The sequence below is a fragment of the Neovison vison genome, chromosome 6, assembly GCF_020171115.1.
Source record: "Neovison vison isolate M4711 chromosome 6, ASM_NN_V1, whole genome shotgun sequence".
Lineage (NCBI taxonomy): Eukaryota > Metazoa > Chordata > Mammalia > Carnivora > Mustelidae > Neogale > Neogale vison.
The window spans coordinates 208,791,334-208,810,356 of record NC_058096.1 but is presented as its reverse complement, the minus strand read 5'-3'; the positions used below and the strand labels follow the sequence as shown (position 1 = coordinate 208,810,356).

General features: G+C 47.8%; 1 protein-coding gene across 3 annotated transcripts in view; it reads left to right on the top strand.

Moving 5' to 3' along the window:
* LARS2 (leucyl-tRNA synthetase 2, mitochondrial) overlaps window positions 1–19,023 on the top strand; it is a 155,515-nt gene that overhangs the window by 85,266 nt on the left and 51,226 nt on the right. For all 3 annotated transcript variants that reach the window (XM_044253744.1, XM_044253742.1, XM_044253743.1), the window contains 5 exons: window positions 1,100–1,259; window positions 9,767–9,871; window positions 12,667–12,782; window positions 15,129–15,412; window positions 16,598–16,696. In XM_044253744.1, coding sequence (XP_044109679.1) covers window positions 1,100–1,259; window positions 9,767–9,871; window positions 12,667–12,782; window positions 15,129–15,412; window positions 16,598–16,696 — 764 coding nt within the window. The remainder of the gene's footprint in view (window positions 1–1,099; window positions 1,260–9,766; window positions 9,872–12,666; window positions 12,783–15,128; window positions 15,413–16,597; window positions 16,697–19,023) is intronic.

Genomic DNA, 19,023 nt, shown 5'->3' with positions numbered 1-19,023 from the left:
GAAGCCCGCCCCCCACCCCCATGAGGGAGCAGGGACTTTGAAAGCTTTGAAAACCAAATCCTGAAATGACCAAATTCTGTCACCACTTTCCTGAGAAGGTGGTGCGATTTCTCAAATTCAGTCCAGCTGCTACTTTGGTTCAAACTCTTGGGGCCATTTCTTTTTGGGTCCTGCGCATTAGACTGGGTCAGGCCCCCGTGTCAAAGGGCCTTGGCTTCTCAGTCAGGCTGAAGGTAGTGGGTCTCTGAGCCATTCGGCTGCTGTACAGGAAATGGCTTCCACATTCTCTCTCTTCCCCAACATTTTATTAATGAAAATGTTTCCGTCTCTGTTCCTGGACCCACCTGAAAATGAGATGTCTCAGGGGAGGGAGCACTCTCAGTCTGGTAGGTACAGGACCCAAGTCCGGCTCCACAGGGGACTTCTAGCCGGCACTCAGGCCATAGTATACACTTGCCTGTCACTGGCCCGCTGTGAGCACATCTGAGTGAATGTGTGAAGGCAGGAGCATCTGTCCCTTCTGTGTCTGTCGTATAATTAGCAGCATTCATTTGATGCCTAATGTATACCTCTTGTTTCAGAGGCATTTAACCAGCCTAGGACCGTGCCCAGGCGTGACCTGAGGTGTCTTCTCTTTCCTTTTCAGAACAGTTTTAGCCTCGGTGACTGTTTTTCTGGTTAGAAAAGCAGATGCCTTTATTTACTTATTTATTGATTGATTGATTTTACTATAAATCCCGGAGGAAAGGATAGCTCCTTTCTCACGATGTTGATAGTTATTTTTGATTTATGAACAAAAGAACCAGGAGATGAGGGAGGCATCTTTCCCAGCATGCTTTGACCACCTTCGATTCTGAGCTGCCACACATGCCGGGCGGTGGGCACAGACTTCTCGAAGAGAAATAGTGATCGTTGTCTCTGTCGTCTGTGTCTGCCCAGTCCAGGGGTCACCTCGGGGCTCCACATCCCTGGGGTGCGGCCCAGAACTGTCCCAGGTGTTTGGGCTTGAGGAGGGGAGGGGAGGAGGGGACGTGGCCCGGGAGCACGACAGCCCCGAGGGAGCCCTGAGGAAGGAAATGGCTCTGCTTTTACCTGCCAGGTGGATGGTCAAGTCACCGGAGAAAAGCTGACCGCCTACACGGCCACGCCCGAGGCCATCTACGGCACTTCCCACGTGGCCATCTCTCCCAGCCACAGACTCTTACACGGGCACAGCTCGCTGAAGGAAACCTTCCAGAAGGCACTTGTCCCCGGCAAAGGTGAGCTGGCGACTTCCGGCTAACGCGGGGATCTCACCTTTCAGCTGGACAGCGAGCGCTTCCCGGGTTCTCGGTCTTTTCCCATACGTCGTCCTGTGTGATTTGTTCCTCACGTGGGCCTCACCTGTTAGTTTTCTATTTTCCCAACAGGATAAATGAGAGATTAGAAAATGTCACCACCCTCGATTGCACTTTGAGTGGCGGGTTGCTCGGCTTCTTGAGTTTCTGACCGAAAACTCAACCCTTCTCTTTAGATACAGTCTAGCCTTAAGGGTCTTTCTGACAGGAATAGCATCTTCTGCTTAACTTAGAATTCCATCGTCAGATAAGACAATCCTGTTGATGGCGACAAGGAAGAAGCCAGTGAGAATCAGAGGAAGCATTTTCAACAACTTCGTTTTATCGTTTTAAAGAATTCCCACAGCCATCTGAGCAGCTGAACAGGATCCCGTTCAGCACGAGGCCTTGGGTCAGTGGCTCAGGCTGACCCGGAATGGGCCCGGCAGGTGTTCCTGGTCCGTGAGGACATGGGGAGCGCCTGGGCGTTAGTCAGGAGGCTGCAGGTACAAGAAACAGAAGGCACCCCGGCCGTGGGCAGCTTGCTGACTAGCAGGAACTAGTCTGGAAGAGGACCCAGATCAGGCAGCTGTGGAGGGTCTGGCAGCAGGAACTAACAGTCTCCTGAGCGCCACTGACTGAGCGAGTCTGCACTCACCTCGCCTCAGTGTGTGGGGTCCTGGGTCCGAGATTCCCGTTGCAGGGCAGGGGGTCTGGATGGTATAACTGAGGCCCTTGGCCTTTCTCTTGGGCAAGGGAAGGTCAGACATCTTCCTTATTCGACCACCAAGACCAGAACCAGGGAGGAGGGGTTGCTGCCCAGAACCAACTCAGAGGCTCTTACTAGAGGGGAGGCAGTGTGGACCCTGGGCAGGCCAAAGGAGGTCCCCCGTCGATTAGAAGTAGGTCTCTGGAGGGGGCGCCTGGGTGGCACCATTGGTGGAGTGTCGCCTCCTGGTTTCCACTCAGAGTCATGAGATCGAGCCCCGTGTCAGGCTCCATGCTCAGCACGGAGCCTGCTTGATATTCTCTCTCTTCCTCTCCCTCTGCCCCTCCCCCATCATTCTCTCTCTCTAAAATAAATAAATAAATCTTAAACAACAACAACAACAACAAAAAGAAGAACAAGAAGAAAAAGAGGAAGAAGTAGGTCTCTGGAGAAATGTACATTTTTCCGTAAAAGTCTCATCCTTAATTCTCTTTTCTCAGACTCTAAATTCCAGCCCCAAGAACACAGTCTGAATTTTTGGGGTCTGTGAATTATTTGACTTCACAAAAATGGTTTGCAGGATAATGCAGAGTGTTTCCTTTTAATTGCTATTCCTAAGATAACCAGAATGAAAGGCTTCCTGGTATCAGGCTAGAAAGATCCCATCCCAACTTACCTATGCGGAAGACTTTTAATAGCTTACTTCCAGCATTGAAGGCAGGTTCAAGCCAGTGAGCATTTCAGAGGAGCCTGCTGGTGCTAAGCGCTAGGGCATGTGCAGAGGGCCGGTCTCTGTCCTGCTGCCCCCCACCCCGTGACCATGACAGAGGAGGGCCGGACACCGGAGTGTGGTGCACTCCGGCCCGAGACAAGTACTGCTTGCCGTCATCTCCCGTTGTTACGTACTGAAACAGAAAAGAGACTTGTGTTGAAATTCCAGTGCTGTGCTTATAAAGTCCCGGGTAGCTGTCTGTTTGATTCTCCACTTACTCCAAAGAAAAACTGGATTCTTTTCAACTCTTTAGTTGAAAGGGAAAACTCATCGTTTTTTACTCTCATGAGCACTCGGAGATTCCTTGTGGGCTGCAATGGTTGAAGAACATCTAAAATGGAAAAACCAAAAAATGTAAACATCTAGCCCTTAGATTTCGTTTTCTTACAGTTAACCTGGGGACACACATTAAAACGAGGTAATATTAACAGGGGCTTCATGAGACCGTGCATTATGAAAGACGGAGCTCCTGGCATGAAAGGCTCTGTATAAATTCCAAACATTTTGATATGTAAAAAGTTAAATTATTTTCGCAAATGCAAAGAGCCACGTTTTCATGGTCATTCTGGGTATTGTCACCTTTGACCTGTCCCATCGTTTCATTTTAGCGCTGAATGGCTCACCAGCTTCGTCCTCACCTCTTTTGAATAATCTCAGAAATAATTCCAAATGGAACATTACACTTGGCTCTGTATTTTCCAATTCTAATTTTCAGACTAGAAATACTCTTGCAGAAGTCAACTTATTCAAAGTCTCAAGATTAATTTGCATGTCAAGTCTCTGGATTTTGACATGTGGCATTGGTTACGTAAGGCCAGTCGTGTGCCTTGGCAATGCAGTTTTTCTAAAAAGCGAATTAAAACTCAACCGTATGAATATGGATGTATGCTTTCTTCGGCCTTGGAGGTGATTTTTGAAACCCGAGCGTCATGTCGCTGTTGTCTGTTACCACTGCTGACTGGCTCAAATCAGATAGGCGGCTTGATTTTTTTCTCCTCTGGTGTCAGGTTTTGAGGGTGACTAGTGACCACTGAAAGACAGGGCAGCGCACAGCTGTGACACGAATGTATTACTTGAAGGAGGTTCAATCCTCAAACCGGTTCCCTCAGCCGCTAACGTGGTTTCTGCGTAGCAGCTCCTCCGTGGGCAAAAGATGGTGAAGGTTCTGGTCCCAGAGCCATCTATGAGTTAAGGAAGGTCACTTCACCTTTGTGAGTTTGGCCTTCCCGGCCAAGTGGGCAGAGCGGTTGTGGGGGGCTCTGTGGGTACGGAAGGAGCCCTGTGGGCCCCAATGGAGGGGGATGACATGCACAGATCTGGGGGCATGCTTGGCAGAGGGCAGGCGGGAGGGCCGGCGAACCACGAGCTAAGAGATGGTGAAGACAGGAGAATAGCAGTTGTTAGAATGGCGGGGCCATAGCAGCTCCCAGAAGTTTCGGGAAGGCAGCAAGGGCAGAGGCTTTAGGGACTCTGCCCTGATTTCTGAGTTGCTGGTGTTATTGACTAGAAATACTGTGTTTTGCTCAGCATTGTCTGATTTGGCACAGATTCCTTTAGGAGAGCAAAAAGTCGTGTTTCCCCATAGAGTTCTTCAAACTGACTTTATTTCTATCATTCACGTTGCTCCTTCTCTCAGTTGACCGCCTCTGACTTAAGTCATGTTATGTAAGCTCTGACTTGATGGGAGCTAGAAACCATAAAAAGCATCAATAGGGAAATATCTTCAGAGTTCTAGAAGCTGTTCTGACTCTTTCCTGGCGTCTTTTCTTACATTTCAAATATTAAAATAATATTCAAACCCTGAGGCTTTGGAACCACACATTTCAGGCTCTGAGTCACCGGTGGTCTCCACAAGGCACTTTTTTTTTGCCAAAAGGTTAAGTGAGGTCTCCCTAAAGGGTACCACAGAACCTCGTTGTTCTTGCCACATCAGAGAGCAAGAGCCTCATCTCCCGGGGAAGCCCCGGAGCATGAAATAATTCATTGTTCACTCTTGGTTGGCCTGCCCCCTTTCTGCTCAGTATGTGTATGGGTTTGGGATGCTGTAGGTTTTAGTCTGTTCTTCAAACAAACAGTTCCCTCTACCATCCTTCCAGCACACGCTGATAGATGCTTTGTGGAGGGAAGAGCCTCTGCGCTCACATAACCTGGGATAAACAGAGATGAACAGGTCACTTCGTTCCAGGACTTCTCAGAACCTTTGCACATCTGTTGTGCACCGTGACTGTCTCCGAGAGCGGGTCCCGTGGCACTTCCCACACTTCCTTAACTGCACAACCCCATTCCCAGAGTATCCCCGCCAGGATACTCTGATCACTGAGCAAAAGCCATCTGTTTGTTTGTTTGTTTGTTTGTTTTTTCCAGAGGGCACCAAACACCTGCCTGCTCTGCAGGGGGGCCCCAAGGGCAGACGGCACCTTTGAAGGGCCAGAATGCTTCCTTTTTTCGAAAGCATCTGGCAGTTACGGAATCATTGTAGGAAATGCTTCGGTTATGCCAGATTTCTCTGTGGCCTCCTTGCGTCCTGCTTCACAAGGGCAGAACCTTACTGAGAAGAAATACAGAGAGCTCTCAATCTGGTCCAGAGCTTCCAATTTTGGTTTTGTCCTTTCTAAGAAATCGATTTTGACCAGGTGCGTCGAGCATGCAAGGTGCTGCTGTGAATTCATTACTGATCGGCTTAATACTTAAATTCATATGCTGATTTTTTTTCTTTTCTAGTGGAAAAACTGCCCTGATAGAGCTTCAAGGTAGAAAAAATGAAAAAAGCAAAAAGCCAAAAACCCAACCCCAACCCAACTGTTTCATGTAGTACGCTACATTTTTTTCTTTTTTTTCTTGTAATGACTTTATTGAGATATAATTCACCCCTAATTGAAGGTGGACAATTCCGGCATTGTTAGTATATCCACAGAATTACGCACAGTTTTAGAACGTTTTTGTCACCCCCAAAGAGATCCCGTACCCTGTGCCCACTGTTTATTGCAGCCGTAGGCGACCGCTGGTCTGCTTTGTCCATAGATCTGCCGATCCTGGACATTCCATATAAATAGAACGACGTAGTATTTTGTCCTTTTGTGACTGGCTTCTTTCACTTAGTATAATGTCTTCAAGGCTCATCCGTGCTGTGGCCTCTGTCAGTACTTAATTCCCTTTTATTTCAGAATAAAATTACGCATTTGAATTGTCCATTCGCTGGTTGATGGACATTCTAGCTACTTCCTCGCACCTATGAGTGGTGCTGCTGTGAACACAAGTACAGATTTCCGTGTGGACGTATGCTTTCATTTCCCCAGGCATGTACCTGGGAGGGGACCCCAGGTCATATGGTAGCTCTGCGTTTAACTGGCCAAGGAAGTATCCGAGTTTCCCAGAGCAGCTGCCAGTTCCTCTCCATCTTCACCAATACCCGTTATTGTCTGCCTTTCTGCCGGTGATCCTCCCAGGGGGTCGGGAGTGGAATCTCCTTGTGGGTTTGATTTGCATTAACGCAGTGGCTAGTGATGCTGCACATCTTTGCATGTGCCCGTTAGCTATTCGTGTATGTTCTTGGGAGAAATGTCTACTCAGGCCCTCTGCCCAGTTTTTAATTGAGTTGTCTTTCCGTTGTTGATTTCTAATAGTTCTTTACATATTCTAGATACAAGTCCCTTCTCAGATGTGTGATTTACAGAAATGTTCTCCAGTTCTGTAGGTTGTCTTTTCACTTTCTATTTTACATGTAGGTCTTTCATCCATTTTTGAGTTAATGTTTATATACAGCCAAGGTAGGGGTCTGCCTTCGTTCTTTGCATGTGGTCATATTGCCTTTTTTTTTTTTTTTTAAGTATTTTAGTTATTCATTTGAGAGAGCAGGAGGGAGGGAGAGAGCACATGCGAGCTGGGAGAGGAGCAGAGGGGGAGGAAGAGAGAAAGAATCTTAAGCAGACCTCTCCCTGCGCACGGAACCCAGTGCGGGGCTCAGTCCCACGGCCCCGAGATCATAACCTGAGCTGAAACCAAGGGTCGGATGCTCAACCCACTGAGCCACCGAGGTGCCCCAGTGTGTGGTCGTGTTCCCACAGAAACGTGCCTTAAAGATCATTCAGCTTCTGTCTTTATGTTTTGGTCTTCACGTAACATGATTTCAGACAGTGGGGTGGGGGTAGGGGTTGTTCATTTTTAGGCCGGCTTCTTTTTTAGTCTTTTTTAATCCATACACAATATTCCATTCACTGGATGCACCATATCATGTTGAACATTTGGCCTTTCCGTGTTTGGAGCTGTTGCAGACAGAGCTGCTGTCAACATTTATATCCACATAGCTCTTTTCCTCTGTAGAATTACTTCCTTAAGAGACCGTCCGCTGAGTGGGATTTACTTGTTCGCGGGTTATGAGCATTTTTCTAGTTCTTCTTTTTTTTTTCTTTTTTAAAATCTATCTATTTATTTATTTATTTTTCACTTTTCTAGTTCTTGTTACAGGTTGATTTTATTGGTTTCTGAAAGGGCTGTAATCCATTTCTAGTGCCATATCCAATGATACACAAATTTCAGTGTAACTTTGGAAACATTGATGGCACCCTTCTAGAAGTTTTTGCTAACTTACCAGGTGTAAAGTGACAATTCTTCAAGATAAATTGTTTCTCTTTTTAAAAATTCACTTGTGTTGTGTAAGATCCAAGTGATATATGTATATCGCATGAAAAATCGAAGTCAAAGAGTATTAGCAGCTGCATGAGCTCCCTTAACCAGCCACTTTGAATTGTTTCAGGCATATGTTCCTTAGGGCTATAAGTTTGGTGGCTATGACAGAGTCCTGAAAACACAGTGACTTTAAAAGACAGTTTATTTCTTGCCCACATGAATCTCAAAGCAAGTATGACAAGTCTGCTCTGTGATCCAGTCAAGGCCAAGGCTCTTTTCTGCCTTCCCACTGTGTTCTTCTAGGGTCTTGCCCTTACCTGTGTGTTCTGAGCTGTTCTACACTTTATCTGCATTGAGTAAGTCAGAAGAAAGCCACGTTCCTTCCCTCTGAGAGCATGCCCTAGAACTTGCTTCTGCACGTACCCTAAGGCCACACCTAGTGCAGGGAAGGCTGAGCCGTGGTGCTGTGAGCTGTGCAGATATGTGTGCAACTAAACATTCTGTGGCTGAATCGGAAGGCGAGTCAGGGCTGGGGCTGACTCTCGGTCTGTGCCACAGCTATTTCTATGGGCCGGACCTCCACGTGTCTGTATAATACACCTACCTTGTTCCTTCTCAGTTCACCAGTTCTCGGCATGACCCTGCCGAGATGATGCACATTTACTCGTGCATCACCTCTCCTCATCTTCCATCCTTCTTCATCACATTTTATCATAATTGCAGACTTAGCACACGTACACATCATCTTTGAGAAGGGGCAGTACGCAATCAGAAATATGGGTCTCTATTTTGAGAAGTGTCAGCTCTTGGGCAGCTCAGGGAAGCAGGTGCTTCCCAGCCTTGGGGCCATAGGTGCTACGGAACCTCTGCCCTGGAGACCCATTTGGGTTATATGTCACTCTGTCCCCACTGTAACCTGTCTTGTGCGTCCTGATCCCCACAAGGGGAAAGAAGAGAAGAGCTGGCTTAGATGCCTACAGAACCTATCTTTCCCTTTTGAAAAGAATAAATCCTTCTTCCTGGACATATCTTAACTTTGAGGTTCATAAAACATAGATAACTATATAAAGTAGTAAAATGTGGCAAATATAAATAGTAAGAGTTCACAAATTAGAACTGTTGTCAGTTGCTTATGTTGCAGTAAGCTCAAGTGAATTCACTAATTATTTACCCCTTTCCTCCCTTCTTGTGGGACTACGTTTGTGTCTTCATGCTTCCATTCCTCTAGGTAGTTAAGTATTTTATTATGGCCACATAAATATTGCTCACAACTGAGCCAAGTATACTATGATTACATTTTCCTTTTGGTAATATACTTTCTGTTTTGCCTGAAGTTAGTGATGTCCTTTTTTTTTTTTTTTTTTTTTTTTTTAAATTTGCTTTGTGTTCTTTGAATTTCTGAGTCTTCTCACACCTCCCAGAGGCTCTTTAAAATACAATCCAATTTATCAGATAATGTCTTGATCCTTTCTTTTGCCCTGAAGTTGCTTCCTGGGCCCTCTGTCTTGCACAGGCCTGACCTGGTCACTCTCTAGGCCTCTGCTGCCCATCTGCCATCCTACAGCTTCCTTCTCTCTTTGTTCTAAGAGTGTCCTGAACCTCTTTCCTTTGTGGGGTTCTCTGTTTCCTAGATCCCATTTCTGTGTCTTACTTGATTTACCCCTTTGTTTTGCTGGAACACATCCTCCACTATCTCCTAGAAAAGGGTAGGTAGGAAGAACTCTCCTGCTCTCCGCTTAGTTATTCCCTACTCTCCTATCCACTTCTGTCTTCGGATGTTAGGATTTGGAATTCCAGAAATCTCCTTGATCATCATAGGTTTTTGTGTTGCTTTTCTGTACATTCGAGGTATTTTTCTTTTTTTTTTTTTTTAAAGATTTTATTTATTTATTTGACAGAGAGAAATCACAAGTAGATGGAGAGGCAGGCAGAGAGAGAGAGGGAAGCAGGCTCCCTGCTGAGCAGAGAGCCCGATGCGGGACTCGATCCCAGGACCCCGAGATCATGACCTGAGCCGAAGGCAGCGGCTTAACCCACTGAGCCACCCAGGCGCCCCTCGAGGTATTTTTCAAAAGGAAAACGGGGCAGCAGGAACATCGTTACCATCTGTAAAGTAAAAATGCCATTTCACTTCTTTGGTTCTGAGCTTAGACAAACATTTTTGTGTAATTGCTTACTCTTTTGATTTTCTACTGGTGTGAATTGTCCATTAATACCTTCAAAGAACAGATTCTTTAACAATTAGCACAAAACACAGAAGTCCTCCTGCTTATTTTTCTCACTTGTCTCCTCTGAGACTCAGATGGTGTTAGTACCCCAGCTGTCACTCGCTCTTGTTTTCAGATTGCCTCACGCCCGTGAAGGCTGTGAACATGCTCACCCAACAGGAGGTCCCTGTCGTTATCTTGGCCAAAGCTGACTTGGAGGGCTCTCTGGATTCCAAAATAGGTAAGTAGCTATTAAAGTATAATCAGGATAATATACGCAGCAGGCTTCGGATCAAAATACCAGCCTGTTGCTGTCAACTGGAAGAGCTCACTGCTGAGTCCACGGTCTGTTCTGCCTCTCTGGGAACACGATAGGCCCCTTCATTCGGCCATTCCCTGTTTAGGAGCTACATTTTGAAAACATACCCAGAATGCCACACCTTGCTGGTTGTTCTTGAGAATAATAAAACATGACCCACAGATCTGGTCGGTAAAGCTCATTGGTGAGACTCATACGTATGACGTGGGGAACAGTATAACTGAGATGGAATCTGATTTCGGAGCTCATATAATCAACAGCAACTGCAGAGATGGGGATTCTGATCGCAAGTGATGGACCAGACTATCCAGTTTTGGTGAAGGCTTGAGGAGGTGAACTTGAGCCCTCTAGGGAAGGACATAGTAGTCAAGTGGAAGGTGCATTTAGAACTATGCATTGGATGTCCTCCGCAGCTTTGCTTATCCCGGGGAGTTCTGAGGTGTCACCTAGCAGAGGCCGGGGGTGAACCAAGGACTGAGAACTAATGACACCAGTCCAAGACCTGCCCTTCGGGTGGACCCGAGCGCCCTTCTTCCCCAACATTCCCGCTGAAGATCCCAGCCAGTCTCAAAGTGCCAAAAGTCTGCAGAGAAAGTTCTTCCGCACTCTCGATTTCCTGGTACCCAAAAGAAACGGCATTTCTTATCGAAATCATGTTTTCCCTCCCAATTTCCAGATCAGTTTTTAGCAAAGTGATTTGAAGAAACATCCAAACAGAAAATGGATATTAAGCCATTTGGGTCCTTTCTTTCAGACCATTTAAACCTAGAAAGGGTGTTGCTTAAGGGAAATAATTCCTTCTGTTATTCTTTTGTATTTTTTTTTTTAAAGATTTTATTTATTTATTTGACAGAGAGAGAGATCACAAGTAGGCAGAGAGTCAGGCAGAGATAGAAGGGGAAGCAGGCTCCCTGCTGAGCAGAGAGCCCGATGCGGGACTCGATCCCAGGACACTGGGATCATGACCTGAGCCGAAGGCAGCGGCTTAACCCACTGAGCCACCCAGGCGCCCCTCTTTTGTATTTTATAATCAATAAGATTCATTAATGCTACCAGCCAAGATAAGCAATAAAGGAAGCCGTTGTTGAAGCAGCTTTTTGTGTTTGAGGGTGGGGGATGGGGAGGCACAGTATTTCGAGTCAAATTTCTGGCATAATATTGAACATTCTGAAAGGAAGGAATCTGATTTTTTCTTTTTTTTTTTGGGTGTGCATGGAAATTATTTTCCCTGTGGTCTTGATTTCCCACAGTTACATTATTAACATTTTCTAAGTTACTGCTTCTTGACTTCCAAGAACAAGCAATAGAAATAAAAAAGAGAGAAAGCAGTGTTTTCGCCATCCCACTTGAACGTCACAGATAGTTCCCATCCCGCTCAGGCCCACAGAACCCACACTGTGGTCCACAGCATTCTTTATGTGGCCAAATAAACTTTTGGGCCACAGTGTCTCCATTAGAACATTTCTCCTGGTTACTCCAAACCATACACTTTGGGAATGCGGTGAGTGACTCTCTTCCCTTCTTGACCCTGAACACTTTCTAGTAATACTGCTTGCCGTTTGTCTGCACCCTTCCATGTCCTTCAAGTTCACTCTGAACATTTATTTGCCTTATTAGATGCTTTTGGGGGGGGTCCATAATCTCAGCTGGAACGCTATAGAACTTTCTGCCATACCACGGGGCTTTGCGTCTTGCCAAGGATGCATGTCTCCCAAACATGAAATCACCCTCGTCGGGCGGTGTTCTGGACACAACACAAACACAAACACAAGAGGTTGTTCATGGAAATCTGACTTCGGCACTTTGCATGTCTTCCTGCTCAGTGGCCACGTAATGTGTTGTGTCTGCAGAGATATCAGCAGTTTTGACAGCTGACCCCGCCACAGGGGTCCTCCACCAGGGGCGATTCTCGCCCCCCACCTCAGGGGCATTTGGCAAATTTTCAGTCATTTTTCCGTCACTTTCAGGGAGTGCTGCTGGCAGAGACCAGGGGCGCTGCCCAACATCCTACAGTGCTCAGCACAGCCTCACAACGAAGTCGGGCCAAGACTGAGAGTCTGCCCTACAGACCCGACCGCCGACAAGCTGGTTTTGATGCAGAGCTGAAGCCAAAGCAGCCGGCCTGGGCCCTCCGGATGATCGATTTGCTTATGTTCAACTCCCGTCTCAAGGGCATGTGTGCGTTGAAGAATAAATTTCTATTCGGAATGCAAGTACCATTGCCTTTGGGAACAAAGCACAGTGTGAGGAAGCATGGTTGCCAGCTTTCCACTTTGGGACTGGATTTTTCTAGGGTGCCGGGAAATGCTGGAGCCGCCAGCCCTGCTTCTCAGGAGAGCGCCGCTATTCCTTGGTCCCGGAGGGAAATCAGACAAGACACTTCTCCAGATGCTCGCAATTCACGATTCCAGTGACAAAAAGCCGCCGGTCTCCAATCATCTATTTTAGAACCACAACTATTTTTTTAAAGAGAAACAAAGCACAGGAGAAAAACTGAAAGGCACTGAAGCCGACATAGTAAACGGGTTGTTAGGAGGGTGGGGGCTTTCTCCAAGACTATCCTCCATTTTCCCAAGGAATGAGCTGCATTTTTAGAACTTCTGTGGCTAAAAAGTAGTCTCCCTTAGGAAGCTAAAGCCGAGTGGCAGTGCTGTCCATTATTTTGTGACTTGGGTATTTGCAAAGAAGGTGTTCTGTGTTTCTTTCTCTCTGAATAGGAATTCCGAGCACCAGCCCGGAGGACGCCACCTTGGCCCAGACCCTGGGCCTCGCCTACACCGAAGTCATTGAAACTTTGCCGGATGGCACAGAGAGGTTGAGCAGCTCTGCTGAGGTGGGTTTCCTGTGGTATGGGCCTAACAGCTTCTCAAATCATGACCTTGACCTGGGTTTGTTGAGACCTTTTCCTTCAGGTGCAGGTTACAACCTGCTACTTCACTCATCCGCCCCTCCCCCCCAACTCACAATCTTGCAGCGTCATTTCATAATCTATTCTTTTTCAAGATCTAGAAATTTATCAACTCTAAGTCAAGCCCAATCCTAGAATAGTACAGTTATCATAATCACTATATTCTGGGCATCTTCTGCTTAGGGAAAAAAAAATTCCCTCTTCCAGGAAAATGGATTCCTTGGGAGGGTGATTGAAATTCACTGTTCTTCCTGAAGATTTCTGTTCTCCCCAGATGACTGACTTGTTTCCGCCTAAATTTGAACTCATGGATAGAAAATGAACATGGAGACTGAATCATATTTATTTGGGCCAGGTTTCCTCTTGCCAGGTGGTAGATCTGGCAGGACTTGACCGCAGCCTTGCTCTTGACCCAGACTGGGAAGTGCAATGGGAAGGGTAGGGTGAGGGCCGAGTGGGAAACAGCAGAGATGGTGCGTCTCCAACCTAAGCACGGCCCAGAATCAACTGGTGCCTTGCCCTCCCCTTGGAGAATCTGATTGAGCAGCCCCAGGTAGAACCCAGGAACAAGCATTTCTAACAGGTTTTCAGGTGCTGCTACTGATCAAGGATTCACATTTTGAGATTCACTGGCATAGAACCTTGCTCCTCAAAGTCTGGTCCCTGGACCAGGACCACCAGCATCACTGGCCCCAGCGTGGGTGATCCTGATTCAATCAGGCCTAAAGATCTAGGATTTTCAGGTTTGGGATTATCTAGCTGGAGGGTATTTTATAGATAGATAGATAGATAGATAGAGATAGGTAAAGATATATAAAAAGATTTAAGAGTCTGGCCAGGCTTTTTTCTTACCTGAGTGACAACATTTACTGACCTCACGTTTGTGCCTTCATGACATAAATGGTAATAGATACTCAAAGTTGTTGAACCTTAAACCTTTTTTTTTTTTTTTAAGAGAGAAAGAGCAAGAGAGGGAACACAAACAGGTGCAGAGGGGAAGGGAGAAGCAGGCTTCCCATGGAACAGGGAGCCCGACTCAGGGATTGATCCCAGGACCCTGGGATCATGATCTGAGCCAAAGGCAGACGCTTAACAACTGAGCCACCCAGTCGTCCTAAATCTTCTGTATTGGAACAGAGCCACACCAAGGTGCCTGTCAGGGAGCCCTTGATAGCTCTCTTTATGCCCCGTGATTGTAAGCTCCTTGTGGGCAGGGGGCAATGAAACATCTTTATCTTTATCTTTATCTTTATCTTTATCTCTGTGTCCCCAATGCCTAGCCGAAGCCTGGCACGTAGTAGGGACGTGGTCCGCGGTGAACCAATTCCAGGGTCCCCACGGTCCCCACTGGCACTTCATGCCGGCTCAATTTTCAGCATTAGCTTGGCTCTCTGAAACATGTCAGGGGAAGGGACAATTTCTCTTTTCTACTTTCAGTGTTCTGCTCCGCTCTCTGTAAGAAGGGAGCATTTAAATACAAAAGGAGTGGTTTGGATCCATCTACCTGTGGCCCTAATTCATTCCCCGACTGGCCTGAATTACTTCTGCTTTAGGATATTGAATTTTCCTTCTCCCTGGATTATTTTTTCCCCCAACAGGGGACTCATCATTAGAAATACATATCATGCACTTTTTTGTTGGCAGCTCAGGGCTGAGAGTTGGTGATCCCTGTACTGTCTCGGGGCTCAGGTGACAATCAGAGCCGCAGAACCAGGGCCAATTGGCCCCTGCGACTCAGTGGACACGGTGCCTTGGGGTCACGGTACTTTTATGGGGTCCCCAAAAAGATGTTAATTTCTTTTAAAATCAGAGGGTGAAAAGTGAATTTTTAGGGTCAAAATCCTGTTCATCTTCCTTCAATATAGTCATAAAACATAACTTTAATACTTCCTAAGGATGGGGCGCCTGGGAGGCTCAATTGGTTAAGTGTCTGCCTTCGGCTCAGGTCACGATCCCAGGATTCTGGGACTGAGTCCCGCATCGGGCTCCCTGCTCATCGGGGAGTCTACTTCCCTCTCTGCCTCTGCCCACTGCTCTCCCTGCTTGTGTTCTGTATCTCAAATAAATAAATAAAAATCTTCACTTAAAAAAAAACCTGTCCTAGGGATAGGGAGGAAGGGGCCACAGAGGTGAAGGTCCCTAGGGTCATGAAGTCACAACCAGGCTCTGCCCAGACTACACATAAAAGCAGCAGTTTGGGGGGCACGTGGTGGCAGGTGACAGCTTGTCCTTGTGGAAGAGAGCATAGGACCTCTCTCCTTTCCCTCGCAGTTCACAGGCATGAGCCGGCAGGATGCGTTTCTAGCCTTGACTCAGCAAGCCCGGACGAAGAAGGTCGGTGGGGACGTGACAAGTGACAAGCTGAAGGACTGGCTTATCTCGAGACAGCGGTACTGGGGCACACCCATCCCCATGGTCCACTGCCCGGCCTGCGGCCCCGTGCCCGTGCCTCTGCAGGATTTGCCCGTGACCTTGCCCCACATTACATCTTTCACCGGCAAGGGAGGCTCCCCGCTGGCCACGGCTTCAGACTGGGTGAACTGCGCCTGCCCTAGGTAAGGAACGGTGGCATCCCCGGCCTTGCTGCAGAATTAGCAGATTCATCAGTTCCTCTTGGGGCTCCTCGTGTCCCTCCTCAGAATCTCCAAGAACCCCCAAGGACTGGGACTGCCAAAAAAGGCAGCATTTAGAAGGGCCCCTGTCATCTGTGAGTAGCCGCTAGTAGCTGGTTCGATGTGTCCACCTCTGCTCTGGGCCTGGGAGTGTCTTCGGGGGGCTGGGCCCCTCCTGGGCAAGGCTCAACTAAGGGCACCCTCTCTTGGGTTCCTAGAAGTTGTGGGGTTTTTTGTACCTGGTTCTTGCCGTCCCATGGGCCCGTCACCCTGGGCGCGTGCTTCAGAACCAAGTCATCAGCAGGGCCCTTGTGGAACCTTCGTCCTCCCCAGGCATCCCCTTCCTGAGGATGAGGTTCAGTTGTTCTTTTCAGCCCTTCACACACCAGGGATCTTGCTTCGCTTGCTTTCTGGAACGGTAGGGCTCCCTTCACCCTTCTGTATCGTGTTCTCTGGCGGTGGGTGCGTTGGAAGGGAGCGCCTGAGTTGCGGTGTTTGACAATTTCTGTAGTATACCTGCTTCCACCAAGGGCTAGTTTCAGGCTGTGAACTTGACATCACTTGTCACGGAATTGGGAAGAGGTGCGAAGTGTTGATTCTTACGGACCGGTACGAGTTGGCTCCAGCATGCCACAGCCCCCAAGGGGACCTCTCTTCCAACCCCCAGCCCTCGCAGAGATAGAAAAAACCCAAGTTCATTCTTCAGCCGATGTCTCCGTTTGGTTTTCACCTTCTCTTCATAAATTGATTGGCTTCATGGGTGTCACAAAGTAGGCACTGGCCGAAGGCGATCTTGATATGCCTGAAATAGAAGTGAACGGGCAAAAGAGACACTCCTGGCTTATCCACTTAGGTTGTTTGATTTTCTACCAGGTAAAATCCAGACAGCTGGAGAATAAGACTTTTCATGGCTGAAGATTTAAATTTTTATTTGTAAATTTCCTTAAAACGTCCTGTACTCAACAATACAAAAGGAAGAGCGTCCTCTGAATTACCGATCCGTGATGAGGCATTGTTCTTGTGACATGCTAAATGGATACTAAATTGTCATGGCTTTCTCAAAAGCCGATGGAACACTGCGTTAAAATTTAAAAAGAAACCAGTTGATGAACTTCCTTTATTTCTTAGGTGCAAGCGTGCCGCCAAGAGAGAGACAGACACGATGGATACGTTTGTCGATTCTGCCTGGTACTACTTCAGATACACCGACCCGCAGAATACTCAGAGGTAAAGCCTTGCTGCGTCCTTTGAGTGTCTGTCCGTTGTGCAAGGAGCAGACAACAAAATGGAATTATATATGCAAGAAATTTACTGGGGGCAGTGCCTGCAAGGGTGGGAAGGGAAGAGAATGGGAGTTTGTGGGGGGAGCCCTGAGACCGCCATGCTGTCCCCACACCTGAGAAGCAAGTAGGGGAGGGAAAGGAGGGTTGGGTTGGAAGGGTCTCGGACCACAGTGCAGCTCTGGGAAAGTCTCAACTGGGCGATGGGAAGCCCTGAGCAAAGACTCAGGTAGAGAGTCCCAACTCTGGCAGAGTGCCTCTGCGCTGGTCCCCTCCCTTTGGGAGAGTAGGGGCTGGCAGGGACGCTGAGCACTTCCAAAGGCACAGTAGCTGGGAGCCGCTGGTCAGCCATGCCCCTTGAAACAGGCCTTCCAAAGGGAGTACATCAGATTATTAAATTAGTGCTGTGTCACAGCCAAGCAAATCCCAAGTGCAAAAGAGACTTAAAAAAAAAAACAAGAAAATGCCATTGCCTTAATACCCATTGTGGCCCTGTGGTGAACTTCATTTATGGGCTTATAAAGATGTAATGCTTGAAAGACTCCGCATATAGACACACCCCCCCAGCCATTGATTAACTAACTGCTTCTTGGCTTTTCTGTAATCGCTCGCCCTTCCCCTGTTAGACCCCTCCCCCAGTTAATTGTTTAACCACTCCCTTGCCTTTCTGTAACCACTTGGCTTTTAGGGGGTGATACTGGTCTCCTGTTTCAACAGGATACTTTATGTGCATAGTCATGTAGGCAAGGGGGGTCGCCTAGGTACGTGGGCCTAGTCACGTAGGCAGGATGTTTCTCTGCTGAGTAATAAGGTCCAACTCCCCCTCCTCACTCCCCCTCCCCACCTTTCTCTTCGCGCGCCGGGGTCCTTCAAAGCCAATCTACAAGCACCGAGTATGCCTTACATTCAAACCAGCCAATAAGAACCTTGTAACTATGTTTCTGCTTCTGTACGTATGCTTTCGCTTCCCCAAACCCCATAAAAAGGCCCTGAACAAAGGGCTGGCGCGCGAGTCTTCCTAAGACTTGATCGCCCGCAGGTACCTGTGTCAACTCAATAAACCTCGTGCTGTTTGCATCTGATCAGTGGACTCGGCTTGGTTTTTGGGTCCGGGGGTCTCCTCCTGAGAAGGGGTCCATTCCGGGGTGCTTGGAGCCCCGGGGGATCTTTCATTTGGGGGCTCGTCCTGGGATACGAGACCCCCCACCCAAGGACCACCGACCCACTGTCAGGAGGTAAGCTGGCCAGCACTCTATTCGTTGTGTCTGTTCGTTGCGTCTGTGGCTGCGTCTGAACCTGTTACTTGTGAATTTGCGCATGCGTTTGGTTTGGGGTTCGATCGGATCCATTTGTATTTGGCGAGGGCCAGAAGGAGCTGACGGGCTCGGACTTCTCCCTCGCAGCCCTGGAAGACGTTCCAGAGGCGTTTGTAGTCCCGCCGGACGGGACATTTGAGTATTTGCGCATGCGTTTGGTTTGGGGTTCGATCGGATCCATTTGTATTTGGCGGGGGCCAGAAGGAGCTGACGGGCTCGGACTTCTCCCTCGCAGCCCTGGAAGACGTTCCAGAGGCGTTTGTAGTCCTCCCGGGCGGGACATTTGAGTCCTTCGGGACATTTGGGCCCCGGTGCAGCGGGGCATTTGGAGCTCAGCCTGTATCAGAGAGATACGTGGCCTTGGTTGGAGAGGGGGAATCCGGACCCCCAGGATCTCCGCTTGGGTTTTTGCTTTCGGTTTTGTACCGAAATCGCGCAGCGTCCTTCTTGTTAACTGTTTTGTGTGTCTTACTTATTGTCCTTGGTGTTTTCTTTGACTCTAAAATGGGGCAAACACTTACCACCCCCTTAAGTCTCACTTTAGGTCACTGGAGAGATTCTGAGTTTCTCCTAATAGATGTGGGGGTTTCTCCCTCACTCACTTCCCATGTTAATGGCTATAACTGGAACCAACGGGTTGGTCTAACTCGAGACAGAGACCATAAGGAATATTCCCAAGCAGCTGCCGAAACTCTCTTTGTTTCGGGGAAGTTTCCCTGTGTTCTCTGGCCCAACTTGGACTGCTTAACCCCTCCCCCCTTGCTGGTGGAAAAGCATGGCATCTGCTCCTCTATTGGGGCAAAGAAATGACTAAACTGATGGTTAATTGTCTGTCTCAAAGTTCTAATGGGTAATTGCTGAAGTAGCTTTCAAAGTCTTTGGTAACCTGAAAGTTTTAAAGTTTTGCTTGGATGACAAACGGAATTGAATTGTGGACATCTATATCTTAACCAAACAG